At 40.4% G+C, this 21,070-nt stretch overlaps 1 protein-coding gene across 7 annotated transcripts in view; it reads right to left on the bottom strand.

Annotated features, from left to right (window-relative positions):
- Nucleotides 1-21,070, bottom strand: part of SHANK2 (SH3 and multiple ankyrin repeat domains 2) — a 266,084-nt gene that overhangs the window by 150,350 nt on the left and 94,664 nt on the right. For all 7 annotated transcript variants that reach the window (XM_068194246.1, XM_068194245.1, XM_068194249.1 and 4 more), the window contains 2 exons: nucleotides 19,891-20,060; nucleotides 9,548-9,661 (listed from right to left, as the gene is read on the bottom strand). In XM_068194246.1, coding sequence (XP_068050347.1) covers nucleotides 9,548-9,661; nucleotides 19,891-20,060 — 284 coding nt within the window. The remainder of the gene's footprint in view (nucleotides 1-9,547; nucleotides 9,662-19,890; nucleotides 20,061-21,070) is intronic.

A 21,070-nucleotide genomic window follows, 5' to 3' on the forward strand; every position in this document is an offset into this window, starting at 1 on the left:
GATTTGCAGTCAGGAATGTAACTATTTTCCTTCTTTTTAAAGTCTTGACTAACAAATGTTAATATAACTTTAAAAAATAACTTTATAACTTACCTGACAAACCAAATATGATGAAAAGATATATTATATTTCATTTCCTTAAACTACTAATGTGTTGTACAGGGTATCCAATATAATTACTTTCATTATTTTCAGGAGAACAGCCAAAATACAGAACTATTTTCAATGTCTCTCCAGACAGCACTAAACTAATTCTTGATGTGTGCAAAACATAACGGCAAGCATGGAGTAAAGACTCGTTGATTGTTGTATAATTAGTCTTGAACCCTTGGCTACAAAAAAACCCCAAAAAACAACAAAAAACCCCAAAACAACACATTGAAGTGCTTTTTGCTTGTAAGTCATCCATAAAATCAGTTTGACTTTGACAGCCACATTTTATTTTTGTGAATTGTGGACTGACTGGAGGGTTGAGAAAGTTGATGGACATATTTCAGTTCAGAAAGCAAAGCCCAAGTTTCAGATTCAGCTACAAACACAAACACACTTTTGTGTGTAGATAACATAAGGAAGTTATACTACCATTTCAAATTCAATCCATTTTGTGAGTTCACAATTGGGAACATTCACTCAGGTCTGTCTGCTTTACCTGGAGACCAATAATCTATTTCTGACCCAGGAGTATCTCTTTAGTACTGATCTACAACAAAATGAGCTGAGCTCTCTAGCAAGGGAGGGAAGCAAAAAGCAGAGCCATGATTTCAGAACAGAATATGGATTATCTGACAGCTGCTCTGTTTAGGCATCATTTTCCTGATCACCTCCAGCACTGCCATTACTTTAAGCAGTTGCTCCATCATCTTCCTTAAATTAAGAAGAATTTGATCTCAGCTAACTGGGGAGTGTTTCAAAGAGTTTTCAGCCTCTGTTGTCAAGCCTTTTATCTGAGCCATTAAAAATGAGAAGGGAAAAAAAGCCCCCAAGTGTCATTTAGTGCAGCAGAAAAAGATGACTTATCAACACTTTCGGAGTATGTATAGATCTAAGGCTTGCTTTGCTTTTTTTTTTTTTTTAAGTTGCTTTTAAGAGTGTTAGGTCATGCTAAATGTAATGAGTTAGATTAATTAAGCCATTTGATTTAATTCTGATAGATAGCCAGAATGATTTGAACAGAAGTTGTGTTCTGATATAAATAATATTTACATAGGTGCATCAGAGAATCCTGGTTAAACAGAATTTCAGGGGGAAAAAATGGATGTTAAATCAAAGAAAAAACTATTGCTACTGTTATTTAAGATACTTAGAGAAAGCAAAAAGATCAACTGTAGTTGATCATAGGTTCATATTACAAAGTATCACTAATTATAAAAAAACAAAACAAAAATCTATTAGTATAGAGATGTTAGAATTAAAATATATATTCTTTATGAAATTTGAAATGCTCCAGAATTCCAGGAGGTAAAAGCTACAGATTTTTGTCTACTAACAGTCATTAAGATCTGCTGGGTTTGTTAAAATTTGAGAAGCTCAAAACAGATTTTAATGGCTTGAAAAAAACATGTTATATGAGTAGTTTCCACAAGAACAACTGGGAATCAAGAATTAGGTATTACTCCTAGGTTTTTAGCATGCTGCAGAACAGAGCTGCTCAAATTCTACCACAAGCTGAAGTATTCTCTCTTAAACCAATAACTGAGCTTAAATTCCCCAGGAGGCTCTATCACTTCATAAATAATTCACTTCATAGCTTTAACTTTTTGGTGCTTCTACAGTAATTTGTAACATTAAACATCTCTGATGTCTCTATCTGCTCTCAGACTTGAATATATTCCATGGGCTGTGATTTTGAACAGAAAATGGGAATGCATCACTGGAAGTAAAAGGAATAAACCATCGTCCTAACTCCTTTCTTGAGACATCCCTCAGAGTTGGCACTTCTTTGATCCTCTATGGTGTGACAGATGATTTCTTGAGGGAAAACAAAATGCAGAAAGAACCAGAAGAGGAAAAACTCCCCACCTGCATGTCCGATTTCACACAGCAGCAATCCCAGATGCACTGGAAATGTTGAGTTTCCTACCACGTAACTCTCATTTTATATTGCCATGCAATTTATTTTTAGCCTGTTTCAATGCTTTGGAGAGTTGTGCTGCTCCTTTCCAGCTGATTAGAGTTATTCCTAAGTGGCTCTTAGCAAGCATGGAAATGGGAGTGAAAGGGATAAAGTACATGTTAGCTGAGCAGCCCAGACAATATGAGGCTTTATGCTGCCCTCAAAACTCAACACATGATGAAATTATTATCATGGAATCCTTTATTTTACTCTTCCTTCAAACCAGACCTGCATGATTATTTGAGAGATGGGTTGGTAGACTCAGTGTTCCCAAGGATTTCTAACAAATATTCCTGTTAGAGTAAGAAATCTCTATTGCTTCTTGCTCAGACGATCAACTCTGAAAGAAGGAAAGGCCTTTCAAGGCACCTTTGGCCAGAGAAGACGCCCTGCAGGTTGTGTGGGAAGCAGATGGCTCCCTCCCATAGCCAGCCTGCAGATAAAAACAGTTCTCCAGTCACCTCTGCCTCCCAGTTCCCATTATTATTGAGTGATGATTCATTGCAGAGCCTTTCCCCAAACTGCTGTTTATCATTACTGGGAGCACAAATGCCTCGCTCAGCAAAGCTAAAGTGCAGAAACTTGCTGAGGTTCATTCTTTGAATTTCCATCACTTGAGACAAAAAAGTGGGGTTGATTTACATCCTCAGCTACAGAGAGTTGTCAGAATTAGTTGATTATTACTGCACCAAGCTCTTGTGTCAGCTGGGCTTTGTGGGCTGGCTTGCCAGCACCTCACATCTAGTTCTTTGCATAGATTTTTTTTTTCTTTTGGTTGCAGTATAGTTTTCCCAAGCAAAAATATAGTATATGGCATATTCTATTCCTCATCTTTCTAAAGCATAAATCAGACACAGAATATCTTCGTGTACGATCGCTGTGTTGAGTGTTGTCATCCATTCCCTTTTTTTTTTAATGACAGATCTGTCCATGGGAAACATTATGTGGCAGAAAATCACTCATCAAAAGATGAAATTGTTCAGAATGCCATGAGCCAGGTGGTTGGTTGTGCAAAACACAGAAGCAAGGCAGGAAAGTGTATTTCAGAGGTCAGAGATTTGGACGACATCCCTCAAGGCAGGGGGACTGACTGAACACTGCCTGACCTGTCAGCCTGGGCTCTGGGTACCAGGGTTACAATGGGATCCCACCTTCAGAGCCTGACTGGGATTAAAAAGATTAATATAATATAATATAATATAATATAATATAATATATATAATTAATATAATATGATATAATAAAATTAATATAATGAAGGTGTAATAGTCATCCCTTGGGATCTCAACCCATTTGAAATGGCTGCCTTTTTATCTGCATCACAGGACACTTTTTCAACTACTTTTTAAATTTGGCTTTATATTCTCTTGGCCATATTGAGTCCAGCCTGCACTGTCGAGTCAAAATATATTTCCCAGCTCTCAGAACTTATTAGCACCTTACACTACTGCCATGGCAATGTTTGTGATTAACTTTCCCAACAAAAATATCTTTCCCTCACATATATAAATTTCTTTTACACTTCCTCCATTTAGTCCTTCCAGCTGCAGCAATGTTTTGTCCTTAGCTGCTGCTGCTCACACCAAGTTGCACAATAAATCTTCACAGGTATACAGGCACCTTCTACTCAAGGTGAAATCTTGTGGAAGGAGAGTTTATCAAAATTTATTATCAAAACCCTCGAGGTGCTCATTTGGTGAGATACCATCACTTCTGTCTCATTGAAACCTACCTATTTCTAGTGGTTTCCAAAGTAATTTGTGCATAGAATTTTTCAGAGTTCTAATAATCACCACAATATTTCTATTTATTCTTCAGTTGTCTTTCTAGCCGAAAATTAGCCAGAACTGATTGCAACAAATCAGGAATAATTTTTTAAAAAGGATTTTGCTAATCTGGGTCATTTATAAGATGTGGGCCATTTAGGCTGGATGAAAAGGGGGTTTTTATCTGTTCTTTTCCCCCTTCACTGCTGTGTTTAACACAGAATCATAGAATCAATTATATGGAATAAGGCACTGGTTTTACATATGGATATCTATTATGTCCAGACAGCAAATTTGGGAAACTAAGACTCCTGTCATTCTGGAAGGCCAGTACAGATGTCAGCTCCTCAATCCACAGTAAAGCATCTCTCCTTCTTGCAGGAAGGCAAATCCATTTTCTAGCAGCCTGGCTGGCTCGACTGCCTGGGAAGGTGTTGTGCTAATTATAAAAAGGGATGGTGGAAATGAGGAACAAATCTGGTTTTACTGAACGCACAGGGCGTTGAAAACTAAGAATGTGGAAAACAGAAAATTCTCTGCTTCAGAAGCAGCAAAAGGATGCATTTTATTAACACAGCTTGGACTTGTTTGGTAACTTCTGGGATCGAGAGGGAATGCTGGACAACGATTGCTGCAATTTCTGCTTTTAACACCTGTGTAGGGTTACATAGGTAAAAAAGAAATTGCAGTGGTACTCTGCTATTCCTGGATAATCTGTCACTACGATTTCTAGTTGCTGGAAACTCGGGAATAAGGGATATCAAACAAAAGCACAGGCACTGTGCTCAGGAAGGGACTGGAGGTGGCACTCAGTCTGGCTGACAGGGTGGTCTCGGTGACAGAATTCACAGAATCACTGGGTTGGAAGAGACCTTAAAGATCAAGTCCAACCCATGCCCTAACACCTCAACTAAACCATGGCACCCAGTGCCACATCCGACCTTTTCTTAACACATCCAGGGATGGTGACTCCACCACATCCCCAGGCAGACCACTCCAGAACTTTATCACGATTGCCCTGAAAAAATTTTTCCTAATATCCAACCTAAACTTCCCTTAACACAGCTTAAGACTGTGTCCTCTCGTTCTGTCAGTTGCTGCCCGAGAAAGACACCGACCCTCACCTGACCACAACCACAATCCAGGAAGTTGTAGAGAGTGATAGGGTCACCCCGAGTCTCCTTTTCTCCAGGCTAAACACCCCCAGCTCCCTCATTCGTTTCTCACAGGGCTTGTGTTCCCAGCCCCTCTCCAGCCTCGTTGCCTCCTCTGGATGCTCTCGAGGGTCTCAACGTCCTTCCCAAACTGAGGAGCCAGAACTGGACACAGCACTCAAGGTATGGCCTCACCAGTGCCGAGTACAGGGGGAGAATGACCTCCCTGCTCCTGCTGGCCACACTGTTCCTGATACAGGCCTTTCCCAACCCAAATAGCCCATGCCTCTGTGCCACTTTGGAGAGGAAAAGTCAGCTGGAGCCTGGCAGAGTCTGCTGTGACACTAGAGGTCAGCACGGGCACAGCTCTATGGGCAGCGCAGGGCCAGAAATGTGCAATGCCAGTGCTGCCTCCAAGTGTGCCACAGCCCCCTGCCAGTGCTGCCTCCAAGTGTGCCACAGCCCCCTGCCAGTGCTGCCTCCAAGTGTGCCACCGCCCCCTGCCAGTGCTGCCTCCAAGTGTGCCACAGCCCCCTGCCAGTGCTGCCTCCAAGTGTGCCACAACCCCCTGCCAGTGCTGCCTCCAAGTGTGCCACAGCCCCCTGCCAGTGCTGCCTCCAAGTGTGCCACCGCCCCCTGCCAGTGCTGCCTCCAAGTGTGCCACAGCCCCCTGCCAGTGCTGCCTCCAAGTGTGCCACCGCCCCCTGCCAGTGCTGCCTCCAAGTGTGCCACAGCCCCCTGCCAGTGCTGCCTCCAAGTGTGCCACAGCCCCCGGGACTGACACAGCTCGGGCTGCACAGATCAGATCCTTTCCTGGAAAAAGAAGCTCTTGAGAACTGCTCATGGTCACTGCAGCCATGTGCCCACATCAGATCTAATCTGAAATAAACTCCCAGCACCCCTACAACTACTAATGAGGTGTATCCCAAGGGCACAGGACAGAAAAAGGCACGAAGGAGGCTATGGAATGAAAACTCACTCTAAGACAATATTAAAAATGAGGCTGGAACTCAAGGAAAGGTGCACTGAGGAGGCCAAGACGTTGAAAGACAGCAAGAATCTCTCAGACACGCTGACTCTGCCTTTGTATCAGTATCACTTGTAAAATCTAGGAGTTCTCCAGGCACTTTATGGAGGGAGGAATAATAAATAATAAAGTTGGAGTGTAGTGAAAGATAACTTCCAGCCTGAAAATGAATACTTCACCTCAGTTGTGGGCAATCAGATAGCCCTGAATTCTGAAGGATGTGGAGCACAAAATCACAAATGTAATAGAAAGCATTTATGTAGTAAGTCTCTCAAGTTCGTGTAATACCTTATGATGGAAGAAAAGCAAACAGAAACATCTAAATTAAAGCAGGAGAAACATGTTTTTCAACTTACCCAGAATATTTTAGAAAAAAAAAATACTTTTTAACATTTTTTTGAATAAAAAGACATTTCAGAATGGAAATGGCTCATTACTGAATAACACAAGATAACTGTCAATGCAGAAAGAGTAAATATGTGACATTTGTATTCTGTGTTTGAGCAGGTAACATGCAAGATGATGTGCCAACCTCATCTGAGGGAATATTTCTACTCTTAGAATAATTCTGCAGAATGTAAAAAACTGGCTACAAAATGCCAAAAACTGGCACTTTTTAAAACAAGGTAGCACAACGGTCTTGTTTGTAATATTTTTTTTAAAAGCGGGCAAAAGAATTTAGCAGGCCACAATAATGATTTTCTTTGTTAATGTTCTTTTTCCATTGGATCTCAAAAGGTCAAGGGAACTTCTTTAGACTGGAAAGCAGCGGGTCCTGTCCTGGTGCCATTAAAGGGCAAATGAGACAATCTGGATAACTGGGAGTCCATAGACCTGGCATCCACCCTAGCAAAATAATGGAGCAATTCCTACAAGTCTCAATTAATGGAGAATAAAAGAAAGGAAGTAGAATTAACGCCAGTCAATATGATTTTTTTTGGAAAACAGAACCTGCCAAGCTGGCATGGTACCTTTGAAGAGAAGACAGGAACCAGGTGCTGTTCTGTCCTGCCCACTTCCAGAGAACAGCTGGGATTGCAATAAAGTTCCCTAAAAATGGAACTTTCCTTAGAAGGGAGATTATACATCAGCCTGACATGAAACACCTGCCCAGCAGTTTTACTGGGCCTGGAGTGTTTAATTGGAGTTTGTTTTTTCCAAGAACTATTCCTCTTTCCTTCACTCATGCCGTGAAAATGACAAGCCTCTATTAAACACAATTGTTCAAACTTAATAGCAAAGGGAAGCTGCTGGAAGAAATGTTCCTAAATCTCTGTTGCTGTGGTGCTGGTGTGGAAAAGGCTGAGTCTGAGCTTCATTTCCTTCACATTGAAATGATCTACTTTCTAAATCATTATCATAAGAAGTTCTGCTGCTTTGGAAAGACTACGATGCAAATTCTTGCAAGTGGCACAAGTTTGTGATGTTTCTCAGCTGATGTTCTTTCAGCAATCCCAACAGACCTAATTTAATTTCTAATCATTTCACCATGCCTAACACATTTTTCTAAATTACTTCTGCATTTTTACTCAGAGGGAATACTGGCTGATTTTTGCTTATAAAGCTTTTCCCTTTCATTCCCATTGTTTCCCATGCAGAGGGAATGCATAGAGCAATTCTGTGATCAGCTGCTTTCACTCCATGCCATATTTCAATAATAATATGGCAGATACTGTGCATTCCATATATTTCATTTCCCTCCCATCTCCAACCTCTATCACATTACTCACAGAAGCGTTGAACCTCATTCTGGTTGTGGGACATTTTTTGAGCCAGCCCAGCAAAATATGGGAGTGCACAAGTTCACTGCCAGAGAAAATGGGTCCCTTTTCTTCCCATTTAATTACATTTTCATCCTTTTTAGTGTAGAAGAATGGCATATTTAAAGCCTTAAGCTATGTTAACATTATTATTCCCACTGTACCATAAGCAAACAGGAAAACAATCGGAAAGAAGGCAATAGTTTTAAATTACAGTAAATGTGAAGGCAATAGTTATAAATTACAGTAAATGTCATGGCATAAGCCTTCATAATTTCATGTCAGAAAATTTGTAACATGCTTCTGTTTATATTCTTTTCTTGCTTCCAGTTTTCATAATCCTTTTGTTTCTCTTGTGACAATTATTTTCTTAATTTTTGTGCTCCTTTGAATGATCAAAGACATTCTTGCTCAAAAAACAATCATTGTCTATTAAGACAATCCTGTCACATACTGAATTTACCTCCTGAAGTAATTCTCAAGGAAGTCAAAGGATTTGTAACAAACAGGTTTGGTTACTCTCTCTTCAAAATCACTAAAAATATGGAAAACTTTATTATCTTATCTTTGAACTTCACTTCATGCCCTCAGAATTTTCTACAGATTTGGAGACAAATGGACAATTCAAATTTAATGCAGGGTTACTCTTCCTACACTGGGCAATTCCAGCCTCAATCTTCCTTTTGTTTAATACATCTCCATCTCTAAATTCTGACTTTCTCAAGCCCTTTGAAGAGTTACACAACTATTCTCCCTCTATTCTCAGAGCCTGGATCCATTCTCTCCAAATATTAGATCTGGTTTTGCCTCCTCCTCTTTTCCCCTCTCAAAAGGGAGATAGAAAAGGAAGTACAACTTCTCCACATAGGAAAAAAAAAAAGAAAAGTATGCCTTGCAGTTTATAATGATGTGCATAAAAGAAAAACATCTGTAAATGAATGATACAATGCATAAATTTTAGTGTATCATCTGTGCAATGCCAGAAATTCTTGATAAAACAGAGATCTAAAAACACATCAATAGATGATTTCAAACTGCATACACTCCTGGAGAACATTAATTATATTCTCAGAGCTCATTTATAATGAGCTTTTAATTAGAGAGGTTGTCCTCACATCTTAATTCTTAAAAGCAGAGAAATTACAAGATGGTAGGTAATTCTTAAAATAACCTGCTTTAATGTAGATTTCTTTTTCTTTTATTATACCAGGACTATAAAGGCTCCTTGCTTAAAGTTACTTGTGGCAATACACGTGCATGATAAAGGGGGATTCCATTTCCTTTGTCATCAGTAAGGATGGGTATGGGACATCCCACTAAAGGATGCCTCCTCTAGCATTCAGGGACAGGTCAACAGGGCTGTGAACAAGAGCTAAATGCATTGTATGACTCCCTCAGACTGGCCAGGTTTTATTCCCTTATTTATTTGTCTCATTAGACATTCTCCCACACTTCAGAAAATAAAAACCAACATAATCCTATACAAAATGTCTGCTTACAGCTCTGTGTAAAAGCTTTGGTACTTCCCAGCATAGTTCCTCATGAGAAAGTGTGCTTGTTTGGACAGTAAAATCCAGTCAATAAACCCACCTGTATTTTTTAATTCAGCAGCTTGGCTTTATCCAATTCTCCCATTTCTAGCAGTGCACAAAGGCCCTGATGTGTCTGTTGGGATAGACACATGGCATTTGTCACATTAGGGTTCAACAGGGGCTTGATGTGATTACCTGGTTTGCTTTCATTTGGTTTGCACTGAACTTCTTCCACACACTCTGCAGGAAACCAGCCAATATGTCCCCGGGCGCTGCCTTCCCAGAATCCACCTTCTCCGATGCTCAGCACTAAACAGGGCAGACACAGGCAGTGTTACACTTTGCCTCCTCACACAAATACACAATTTTTGCATTATGCCTTCAGTAATCCCTGAAAACAAGCAAACACTGTGCAATAATTAATGCTGGTACCCCCAAAAAGGGCACAGAGTAACCTTTAAACAGGACCCTCCCTACTCAGTATTTGTAACCACTGCCCAAATTTATTTTTTTTACCACAAGTTTCCTTGGCCTTCACACAATTGTTTCCATTTTCAGTGTTCTCACTGCTGGTTTAATCAAGGATAAATACATGGTAATACCACTAACGAAAAAACCACTGTCTTGTCTGCTGAAATGAAGTGCTGAACCCATTGTCAAACTGCACCCACACTGAAATGGATTTTAATAATACATATTTTGATATCTCCTGCTTTTTCTGCCGCCTAAGGAAACATGTTATTTGATTTAGTGGGTAGCTCCAGGGATTTGCAATGCAGGTTGAGTAATATGATTTAATACACAGCAAAAACTTGAACCTCCCATAGGTGAGATCCACAATGGAGATGCCTTTTGAAACATTTCAATGATTTTTTTCTCAATAGAAGAAAACAACAATATGGAGGAGAACGATTTGCCAATAGCAGAAGAGGCTTTTATCTGGCACTTCTAATTATCTTGATATTAATTCTAGGACTTGGCAAGGATCGTGACAAAAGCCTGCAGAGCAAGAATTTTATTAGTAAGCAACTGGAGGTGAATTATGGTGATGGAAGAACCCTAAATATTTGCTGTGGTGTTTAAATTAGTATATAGAAGTTCCTGCAAACCACTCTATGTTTACTATATATTAGAAGACTGTAAATGTACTGTTAGAAAGATGCTGTACATTAATATTGAAACAAAGGTGATACATCAACAAAACCAGGTTGATTTGGAATATGGATCAGACACACAGCACAGGTGTGGGTGTCTGATCCCTATTCCCACAGAGCTTCCCCAAATCAGCCCAGTGCCAGCTCAGCCCCAGCTGCCCCTGCTGAAAATCAAGGCTAATTAGCCCAAAACCATCTCTCTGCTGAGGGATTCCAGTACCTGGGAATCTGCCTCTGCAGGGTATTTCAGTGCAGGAGGGACATAAAGAAGAGCTGCTTTGATGGTCTCCAATACCAGCACTTCTGGCACTGTTAAAACCTTGCCAGGCTTTAAAACCCTGGTCCCTGCCTGGCTGCAAATGAACTCGGGATCAGAGCAGCTGCTGTGACTCAGGGGCACTGAAGCTGAACTTGATTTGCACTAGTACAGAGCAGGATGAAAATTAAATTAATCAGAGCCCAAAAAAAAGTTAAAAAATTAAAATTCTTGGTAATGTGAAAGCAGTCTGGTTTGAGACACCAGGAGCTGTAAAACTGCATTTGAAATGTTTACCAGGGTTTTTATTAATGCAACCCTCAGCTATTTGTGGTATCACTTACAGAGCATGGCCATCTATTAACAGAGATATTTGACAGCAAAATGTTTATAAATACATCACTTTTAAGCTTTTTAATGTAGTATATTCCAAGAGACAGATTCCATGAATTGCACACTTACACACCACCACAGCAAGTAGCACATACTCAGGAAATATCCATTAAGGAAAAGTCCTGCATCTGGATGGGTCCCAAAGGCACAGTTTCTCAAGCACCTTTCTGACATATATGAGGAAACCTATAACTCCTATAAACCTAGCAAGTTATGGGATACTGGGGGAGGGCACTGACCTTGGATGACACCAACAACTCTACACTGAAAATAAGGCTGAATTAAAAAATGTTGTAACGTCTTTTTTAAAATAATATAAACATAGGGGCATAATTAATGAAAAATATGTTGCTGTATTCCAGGCGTTCTTCAAAATATTTAAAGCCTGTGCAAATTAACTAACACACATTGTCCATCTGATAATTAAGTGTTACATAAAACATCCCCTGATCATCCATCCACTATAAATGGGGAATTCAGCAGCTTCCAATACACTTTTAACAATGTAACATCTGCTCCCATAAGAAAGCATTTCTTAGATATGAGATAGTGAACCAGGAAAACTTAATAACCTATATGTATATATTTGAATCATTGCAAAATCTGACTGTACATTGGTTTATTCTCAGTCATAAAAGAGAGTGTAGGACTCCAGCCAAAAGAAATTTCCAAATGTGAGACAGTGAGAGTCCTATTGCCAGTAATTAGCTGCCTTTTTTTTTTTTTGAGAGGAGTTTTCAGCACTGAATCTCAGTCCTGAATTTCACTCCACAAACTGGCAAGATGCTCATAACAAAAACTACTTATATGTTGAGACAGACTTCCCTAATTTGGTATTTTATTAATCTGTCAGATCCGCTGACACTCCAAATCACACAGATATTTCCAGCTCTAAAAAGAGAGAGGCACTGTAAGGAGGAAGTTGGGTATTTCAAACACATGGAGTGATTTCATGTGTTTGTGGCAGTAGCAGCTGATGCAAATCTACACTTTTGGGAAATGAAATTTGCCTTGGAAGTCTGTGAGTGCAGGGTGAAAAGGGATTCCTACAGAGCAGAACCAGACCCACTTTAGCCCATTAATATATGAATTATTGAGTATTAGCCATCACTAATAGCCAGAGCAAAGGAAAAACTTGTGTAGTCCTGCCTGAAGACATAACATCCATGGAAAAGAAGTGGAAGGGTGAAATGAGTGCTGCTATAATGCAGACAGCCTTCAGCATTCTGGGAAAAGCCTCATGCTGGGGGCCTGGAGAAGAAGGAAAAGCCTGCTGAAGTTGCAAGAGACAAATGAGGGACAGCCCTGGGTTCAGCTGATGTGCAGAGACAGACAAATTGCTGTGGATATGGGGGACAAGCTCATAATCCAATGTAGAAGTTGATCTCTAGATGGTTCTACATCCCCTAAAACCTTGAAATTATCTCCATCCCCCTCACGTGGTGCCATTAATAAGAAATTCTGCAACATGAGCCAAGGCCATAATAAATTATAGATTTATAAAAACTAGCAACACTTCACTCACTCCAAAGTGAAGAACTTAAAAGAAAAATGTAATTTATCTATTGTAGCCATGAATGTTTGTTGTTTTTTTTTTTTTAATAAGGCCTTCATTTCTATCTTTCCTCTCCCAATAGTGTTTAAGAGATTCAATGTAACAGATAATCTGTTACCAGCAAGAGATTTTCTAACCAATGTTTTCCCTGCTGAAGGACAAAACAATGGTAAATCAAAGGATAACTTTCCCAAAATTAATAATAAGGCTTTCCAATTTCCAGTGGGTTTCGCTTTTCTTTTGGTAAAATCAAGAGGTGTGGTTGCTATGGCAAGAGCAGGTCAGAGGCTCTTTACACACAACCTGAATTACAAAATGAATCTGATTTTGTAAGAGTGAAATAAAGGTTCTTGCAACATCAGGAATCCTGGGACATCTCTTCACAGTGGTTTAAAACTGTGGTTTAAAAGAGGAGTTGTGTCCAATTATATGAACAAAACTGCAAAGCAAAATTGGATAAGCACCAAACTACTGGGTAACAGGAAAACATGGATAGGCAGGTGGCAATCAGGAGCTCGTATTTTAATGTCTTTAAAGCATTATACTTAAAATCTGTGAGATTCTGCCAGAAAATTATATATTTCAAATATTTCTTGCAAATTTAAGTCTATTGGCAATGTAACTATTGTAATTGATATTAATATAACATACTAATCTCAAAGCCAGAGATTGGGATTGGATGACCCTTAAGGTCCATCTCAACCCCTAAAAACATCCTATGATTCCATGATTCTTGGATGCAAACAAACTTTACATACAACATAAACGAAGGTCAGCACGAGTTACAACTTAATCATGCTCTCTGTTAAAGACAGGGATTTTTCTGACTCCATTCCTCTGGCCCTCCTGGCTCCAGACAGCAATCCCTCCCTTCCTCCCTCCCTGGGAGGGATGCTGAGCAGGATCTGGCTGTTCTCTCTTCTGGGCAGGCTGGTTCTGGCTCCCAAAGACGTCATCATGAGAGCCTGACAGAACCTGAGGTCAGAGCAGCAGAGTGGGGAGGACTCAGTGCCCCTCGCCCTGCTGCCAGGCACAGGGAGAATTCCAGCACACACAGACCTTCCTGGGCGCTCCACCAACAGTCTGGAAGGGAAGCCTCATGTATCTGCAGTTAATGATTCTGGCTAATTGACCTGAGCAGTCAGAATGGACGGCGGCCCTACAGACATTTCTTGTGGTGGAGAAGGAAATGCAGCAGTTCCTTCCCAGCTGGAGTTATGGGAGCTAACCAAATTAGGGAGATAATGCAAAGATCCTGACTTAAAACACCTCTTCACCTTTTCTCACCTCTGCTTTCTCAGGAAAGAAACAGTGCAAACAAGCACTTCAGGAAAAGAACCTTGGGGTGAGAAGATGACTGGGGCTACTAACAGAGCAACCACTCTCAAACCACGTCAAACCTACAAATACAATAAACTGCACATAATCCTCTAAATCTGAGGAAATATGGCTCAGTTGAAAGAGAACTGAGGGAGCTGTGCTGTTCAACATTTGGCCCTCTGTGGGAGCTTTTTCCCTTTGCCATAAAGTTTCTATGAAGATCACCTTTTCCCTGTTATTTACGTGTCTGTGAAATAGTTTTGAGAAAGTGAGGGAGAGATTAAAACGGTGTGAGAAATCAATCTGCACTGATTTGAGTTCTGGTCAGAAATCACACATCGCAAAAATCTGCCCGCTGATCCCCAGCTCTCTTGAGGGAGGTGCAGTCAGAGTCAAGTTTGCTCTTCTCCACGGTGATGCCTGAACTTGAATCAGGGGAATTCAGAGAGAAGTAATGGAGAAGGGCCCCAAGCCAACCCAGATGCAGAGCCTGCGGTGTTGCGTTGCACCACGCTGGTGCACTCACAGCTCCTCTCCAACTCCTGGTGCTCCCTGTCCCCTGAATATTCCAGGCCAGTTGCTGACTACCCAAGAAAGGATGTCTTAAAGTAGCCAAGCACAATGACAGGGGATTTGTGGATGCTTTTACCTCCTAATCCCTTCCCATGGCCTCTGACAGCAAAGGGAACTCTCCTGCTGGAGCAGGAGCAAGCCCAGGTCTTTGTTACATTTTGATAGCACGACTCTGTTCTGCCCTTCAGGCACAAGCAGCTTGAAGGAATGAGTTAGCACAGGACCTGTGATGAGCCCCTGTTTGTCATGTTAAGAACTGAAATCAATCCATTCAAATCAGGAGACAGAAAGGAAGCAAAAGACCAGTGAACCTGGGTAAAATTAATATTCCTTTTCACATTCATTTCATCCTTCATGTGAAACAGCAGCTGAACAACACCTTGCAAACCTCTTAGGTTCAATTTTTCTGCCACACCTACCCACACAAGATACAAAATGCTCTTGAAGAAACAGAACAGCCTTTCTGAAGCTCATCCCTTCCCAGTATTTTGTTTACTAATCTAACAAGTGCAAAAGCTCAGGAGACCAACGTTCCTCCTGCCCACAAGCACTGTCTGTTGGCAATATCTTTCAGCACAGCAGGGGCTTAATAATCTTTCTTTTTCAAAATGACTTACAAGTGGATTTCACAAGAAATGAAAATGTTAGTGATATATTTGGATTGCTCTGCTGGATGAGATCACACTGAAATAAAAGCAAAGTCACAAGAGTCAATATTTCTGATGCACAGAAGTACTGACTTCCTGCCCAGAGCAGATGCTTGAGCTGCTGCTACTGAGTTAGTCCTGCTCCTCTGACCCTGAGGAATGGAGCTGAGAGCTACATTTGGGTTTACCACAACTCCTCTGTGATGTGCCTGCACCAGAGGTATCTCAGAGGGCTCCTGGAAGTCTGTTGGAGCATATTTGAGATACTGAAATAACTCCCTGTTTTTCCATACACTGGGCAATAGAAAAGGCTGAGAGAGCTGAGGAGGGGGCAGCCTGGAAAGAAGAAGGATCTAGGGAGACCAAGAAAAACAAAGCTGTAAGCAGGGTGAGACTTCAAATGCTCTCAAAGTACTTTAATCAGGTGGGTTTTTTCTTTCTAAATCAGTGAAGGATAGTTCATGTGCATTTTAGGTATGTTTTAATATAACTCAGACTCTGAAAACAGTTCTGACTGTTTAGTTTTGAAGTGACCAGAGCCTGTCTGCACCTGGAACTCAGACCTGTCATTCCCATAAACCTTCTCTATTGCTTTATCTTCATGGACAAGAAAACTACTAATTTGCTCACAAAGAATTTTTTGAGCATTGCATTCTCTGAGTTTTGCTATCAAAGAGACCATTTAATTTCCAGTGCAAGAATTCAATTTAGGAGCACAAAAGCTGAATCAAATTAATTTTACAGCTATTTTATATATGTTTGTGTGCATTTGGATTGTGGCAGATTTATTGCTATGGACTTTCAGATACAGAAGGAAGAAAGAAAAAAAATAGAAAAACAAAATATTAGAAGTGTTTCAGTGAGGAATAAAACTAGGTCTCCTTTATTGATGTGAAAATGTAAGATTAGGGCAGTTCTGGTATAAATAAAGAGATCAGATTTATTTTTGCAAGCAGCCATGGCTCTTCTCTCATGAGTGGCAGACATGCAAATGATGTCAGTGTGTATGACTAACAACTAAAAATACAGCAGGTATTTTTGTACAGGCTACATAATATCCTATGAATACAAGACCATTTTGTTTAGTTTACATTTCTTTGAACCTTGCCCATTCACAGATTTCTCTGCGCAGTTTCCTTGTATCACACACTGTGAACTATTGTCACTCATGCACTTCTACCAGTTTTAGAAAGAAAAAAAAAAACAACCCTGCTTCATCTGCATCTGATGAAAACATCTGACTTTTCATCAAGAGTTTAGGAATTCATCCCTCTCTGTGACCCTTCTAATTCTGCCAAGTTAAAAAAGAAAATCCATAAAAACATTTCCTAAGTAATCCCTTTCTCTAATATGTTGTTCTGGGGTTTTATCCCTGCAATAAATGCCTTGCTACATCTTTGCTGTGATTAGTCTCATGGGATGTACTCGTGATGAGCATCTCCCTGGGGTCAGCCTGAACACGGGGCACAATCCCACAGCCAGTGCCAGGGCAAGTTTGAACACCCCAGAGCAATCTAAGAGCCAGGACTTGGGCATCAGTCCTTACACAAAACAGTGCAGTCACCAAGCTGGAGAGAAGAGAGGCCAAGACAAAGCTTTTCCATTTCTCAGTGAGGATAAGACGTTTCCAAAGTGAAGGAAAAATTGAATTCCATGGGGTTTAATATTCTCCCATTTCCTCCAAGGACTGCACAGAGCAAGCTGCTAAACGCCAAACAGGCTGAGCCATGGTCTTGCTAAGTAAGTCTGTAAAAGACAGAAAATACATCCAGTACCAAGTATTCCTGCTCAGAAAGAGGAAAAAATGCTGGATCTCCTTATAGTTAGCAGTTCTGGCATTCCCACAGCACTCAGGACTCTGAGTTCTACTGCCTGTGCTTTGGGAGAATGGAGAGGGAGCCCATCCTGCTCACATGGAGTAATTTTTTTAAACATCACAGAATCCTGGAATAGTTTAGGTTGGAAGGGACCTTCAAGATCATCTTGTTCCAACCTTCTCCCAGTGAAAGGGCAACCTTCCACTATCCCAGATTGCTCCAAGCTCTGTCCAACCTGGCCTTGGACACTTCTAGGGATGGGGCAGCCACAACTTCTCTGGGCCACCTGTGCCAGGGCTTCACCCCCTCCCAGGGAAGAATTTCTTCCTCAAATCCAGTCTAAATCTACCATCTTTCAGTTCAAAGCCATTGCTCCTTGTCCTATCACTACACTTATTGTCTAGCAATTATTACATTTTGACTGAAACAGGGACGGGAATCCAGATTTAATTGGACCTGGATTTTTGGCACAAAAAGTTTGAGCAGCTTCTTGGATACTGTTACACAACAGAGACCTCTTTAAAGCACCACTGTCTTTTCCCTGCACTCTTTGTTCTTTCCATGACCTTGCCGTGTTCATTCTGACATATTTTTTTGCTGCAGCTGAGGAACCATTGACATGGTAACACAAAATAGGATTTGATCTTGTTCTGGAAGTTTTCCCTTTGATTAGCTCTGGGAGCCTGTCACACACTGTTCCAGCCCTGCCATGCAAACAGCCTTAAATTACATTTCACAAGGTTTCATCCTTGGGAGTAACACTGACAATCCCTATGTACACTTGTTCTTTCCCCAAACCCTCTCCAAAACAGGCTGACACATCTAGAAACCTCTCCAGACTTTGCAGCAAAGTTCACTAAAATGCTTTAAAACAAATGGACTTGCAAAAACTCTGCCAGATTTCAATTCAATGTGCAAATCAGATTCTTGAAGCTGAAAAAATAATCCCCGCAGGAATGATTTGATGTAGGATGGGCACATCCCCCTTTTAATGACAGTAATAATTAATGTGTTACTTTCAATAAACTTACATTTTCCCCACAGAGAAGAAACCCTAGCCATAATTCCATTTTTTATTTTAGCATTTAGAGTGCCCCCCCAAAATCATTGGTCTCACATTTAGGCAACACCATTTTATGAAAACATGAAAAGTTGACTAATTCCTTCCTGCAATGTTTTCCTGTGACTGTTACTGTAACTTAGAATCAAGGACTCCTGAATTAATTTTTCAAAAGCATTAAACACTTCATTGAAATTGAAATCCTTTATTCTGGGATTACTTTTGCATATAATAGTCTCAAAACCTAAGGTAAACCACCTGCCAGATAGGGAATGCCTCTAAAATATTCAGCATTCCAGGCAACGTGTTGCAGTGTTTCCTCTTTTGCCAGGAAACACAATTTCTGTCTTGTCTTTTCCCAGAACTGACCAGAGTTGTCTTATTCTGGTGAGAAGAACCTGTGTGGTTGATATTCAGTCCTCTACATAAACAGAATATTCCTGCATCCTTAAATCCAACAGGACAATTGAACAGCTCTGTGTCCAACACCTGCCACTGAACAGCCACTCATTCCTTGTCCATTGACATCTGCAAGATCTCTATGAACACTGAGTGGAGAAAGTTACTTAGTACCACCAAAATTTCATCCTACTTCTTGTGCACCATGAGATCATAGTCACGGCTTCCTACCTGATCAGGGAACAACCTTGAGAACTGCAAAATTATCTTCTCAGCCATACAGACTTTAAGTTTAACCTTCTCCCTTCGTCCTTGCATTTAAAATTAACTTTGCATGTTTTACCTTTAAGTGCAGCACCCTTCAAATTTCTGTCTTACACCTTCTGAGGGCTGGAGTTAAGAGAAATTATTAAACTCAAAAATGCTTCAGAATCAGTACATCCAAAAATAAAAATGCAAAAATACCTTCTAATGGCTCCCTATTTTTTTCCCAGCTACTGTTTGCAGGCTCAAGGGAGGAGGTATTTGAAGTCTTCCTTTGTGAGATAAGTAGTTCCCTTCTCAAGAAAATTAGCAGCCGCTTAACACTTTTATTTAGGACATTGAATTTAATCCCTTTTGTTTGATTTCCATAACTGTTGTTTGATTTGTATGGGTCCAACACAAAGTCTCTTTTATTCTGTTTTACCTGGATGTGCAAAACCACAGCCTTACACCTCACTCTGGGGAAGACGAGTCCAGTACACCCTCTCTCACATTTTGTCAGCTGTACCTGGATGTATTAACTGCCTTCAAAGCAATAAAAAAGCTTGGCCTTAGTTTAAACCTGGTCTTAGCAGGTAATTGCAGTAGTGAACAGAAGTTTCACATGCACCACCATGCTTCCTCCAAAATTATATTCACAGGAGGTTCTCCCTGCCCACTTACCCCAAGTCGCATGAGGGGACATTTTCTACTTAATCAATTAAATGTTCCTGGAAGAAAGGGCCTGAAGCAGAGCTGACCTTACCCCCATTCCCTTCCTGAGCTGTTTAGATAGCTGACATGTTTACAACCCCTTAAAGCCCTGGAGCAGTGCCTCTTGAATGGCTCCAGCAGCAAATTCCGTGCCCTGGGTAAGAGAAAATGGTGCTATTACTGCACAGAGTTGTGAGTTGCAGCAGCATTTCGAAGTCAGTTAAAGTGGCAACTACATAAGCATTGGTTACAAAACAGAACCAGGAGCAAAATACCCTGCAAAGAAATAAATGCATAAAAGAACTTTCACCATACAGATTACTTCCACCCGTGTAAAAGAGAATTTTTTACATAAAATTCCCACCTAGCAGGAGAAAAGGTTTATTCCAAATGAATTAGGTGCTCACCTTTGACTCTATCTCCTTTGTGCAGGTGAATTTCCCCTTCCCCTTGAGGTTGATATGGCTTTACAACGATAAAAAGTCTCCCAGGGACAGCACTGTAGAGCTTCCTTTTGGGACCCTGATAATCCAAGGCAGACAGAGTATCTTTGTTGGCACTGGTACTGTAAACGGCACTGGAAATTGAAATGAAAAATCATTAACAGCTTACTCAAAAGGGGAAAGTTAATAATTTACCATCACATTAGCAGGATTAAATTAAGCAGTGAATAACAAAACTGTCTCCCAGTAAGACATCTAACCATGCAGAAAAAATACCAAACAGGAGCTTTCAAGAGTTGAAATCTTTCAGTACGAAACATGATCAATATTCACCTGACCATAATGGTATAGAACAGAAAACACACAGCATTAAAGCTTTTAGTTTTTCCACAAATTAAACTTGCACATTCCCAGGCCCTAATTAAATTCAAAATTTATATGCCCATCATACATTCCCAGCATGTCAGTTTGTCAGAGGGACTTGAAAATGTCTGTATTTACAATTCTTGGGAATGGATATCTTTGTAACACAGAGTGAACAAGTGAGATCACTGAATTATTAACTAAATGGACTGAATAATCAAGTTACTTCATCACTCCAATGCCCAAGGTTAAATTTAGATCTGCACAAAGCCTGCTACTTGTGGTTAACATTTTCCAAATGATCATTTCTTCTGGATGGCAATCACCAGCTCACTCAGTGACTCCAGAATGTGCCCATGAGAGCCACAGGTCACAACCACCTCACAGTCATCGTGTATAAAAAAGGAATTGTTGAAAGGTGGAGAACAATGCATAAGATCACTCTTAAACCTATGGGAAAATGAGTGAACTGTCAAAAAGATATGAAAAGAGAAAGAGGCAAATACTAAAGAGGGTGGGAAAACTATAGGATAGATCATAACAAACTTGCGGTCAACTTCAAAAAAACCCCAAAGCATAAAAACTTGCAGTCTTAACCAAAGTCTAGAAAAGGAAAATATGAATGAGAAGGAGTAGTATTAACGGAGATTGGTAGGGAAAAGTTAGGCTACCAAAGGAAGAAAGGTGATTCAGTGGTGGTTTGGCATTAAAACACTCTGCTTGCCTTCACGTAAGAAAGTAGTTCAAACTGCTTTAAGCAAAATGAAATACAAGCCTGGAG

The sequence above is a fragment of the Anomalospiza imberbis genome, chromosome 6 (assembly GCF_031753505.1).
Source record: "Anomalospiza imberbis isolate Cuckoo-Finch-1a 21T00152 chromosome 6, ASM3175350v1, whole genome shotgun sequence".
In the NCBI taxonomy this organism is placed as follows: Eukaryota; Metazoa; Chordata; class Aves; order Passeriformes; family Viduidae; genus Anomalospiza; species Anomalospiza imberbis.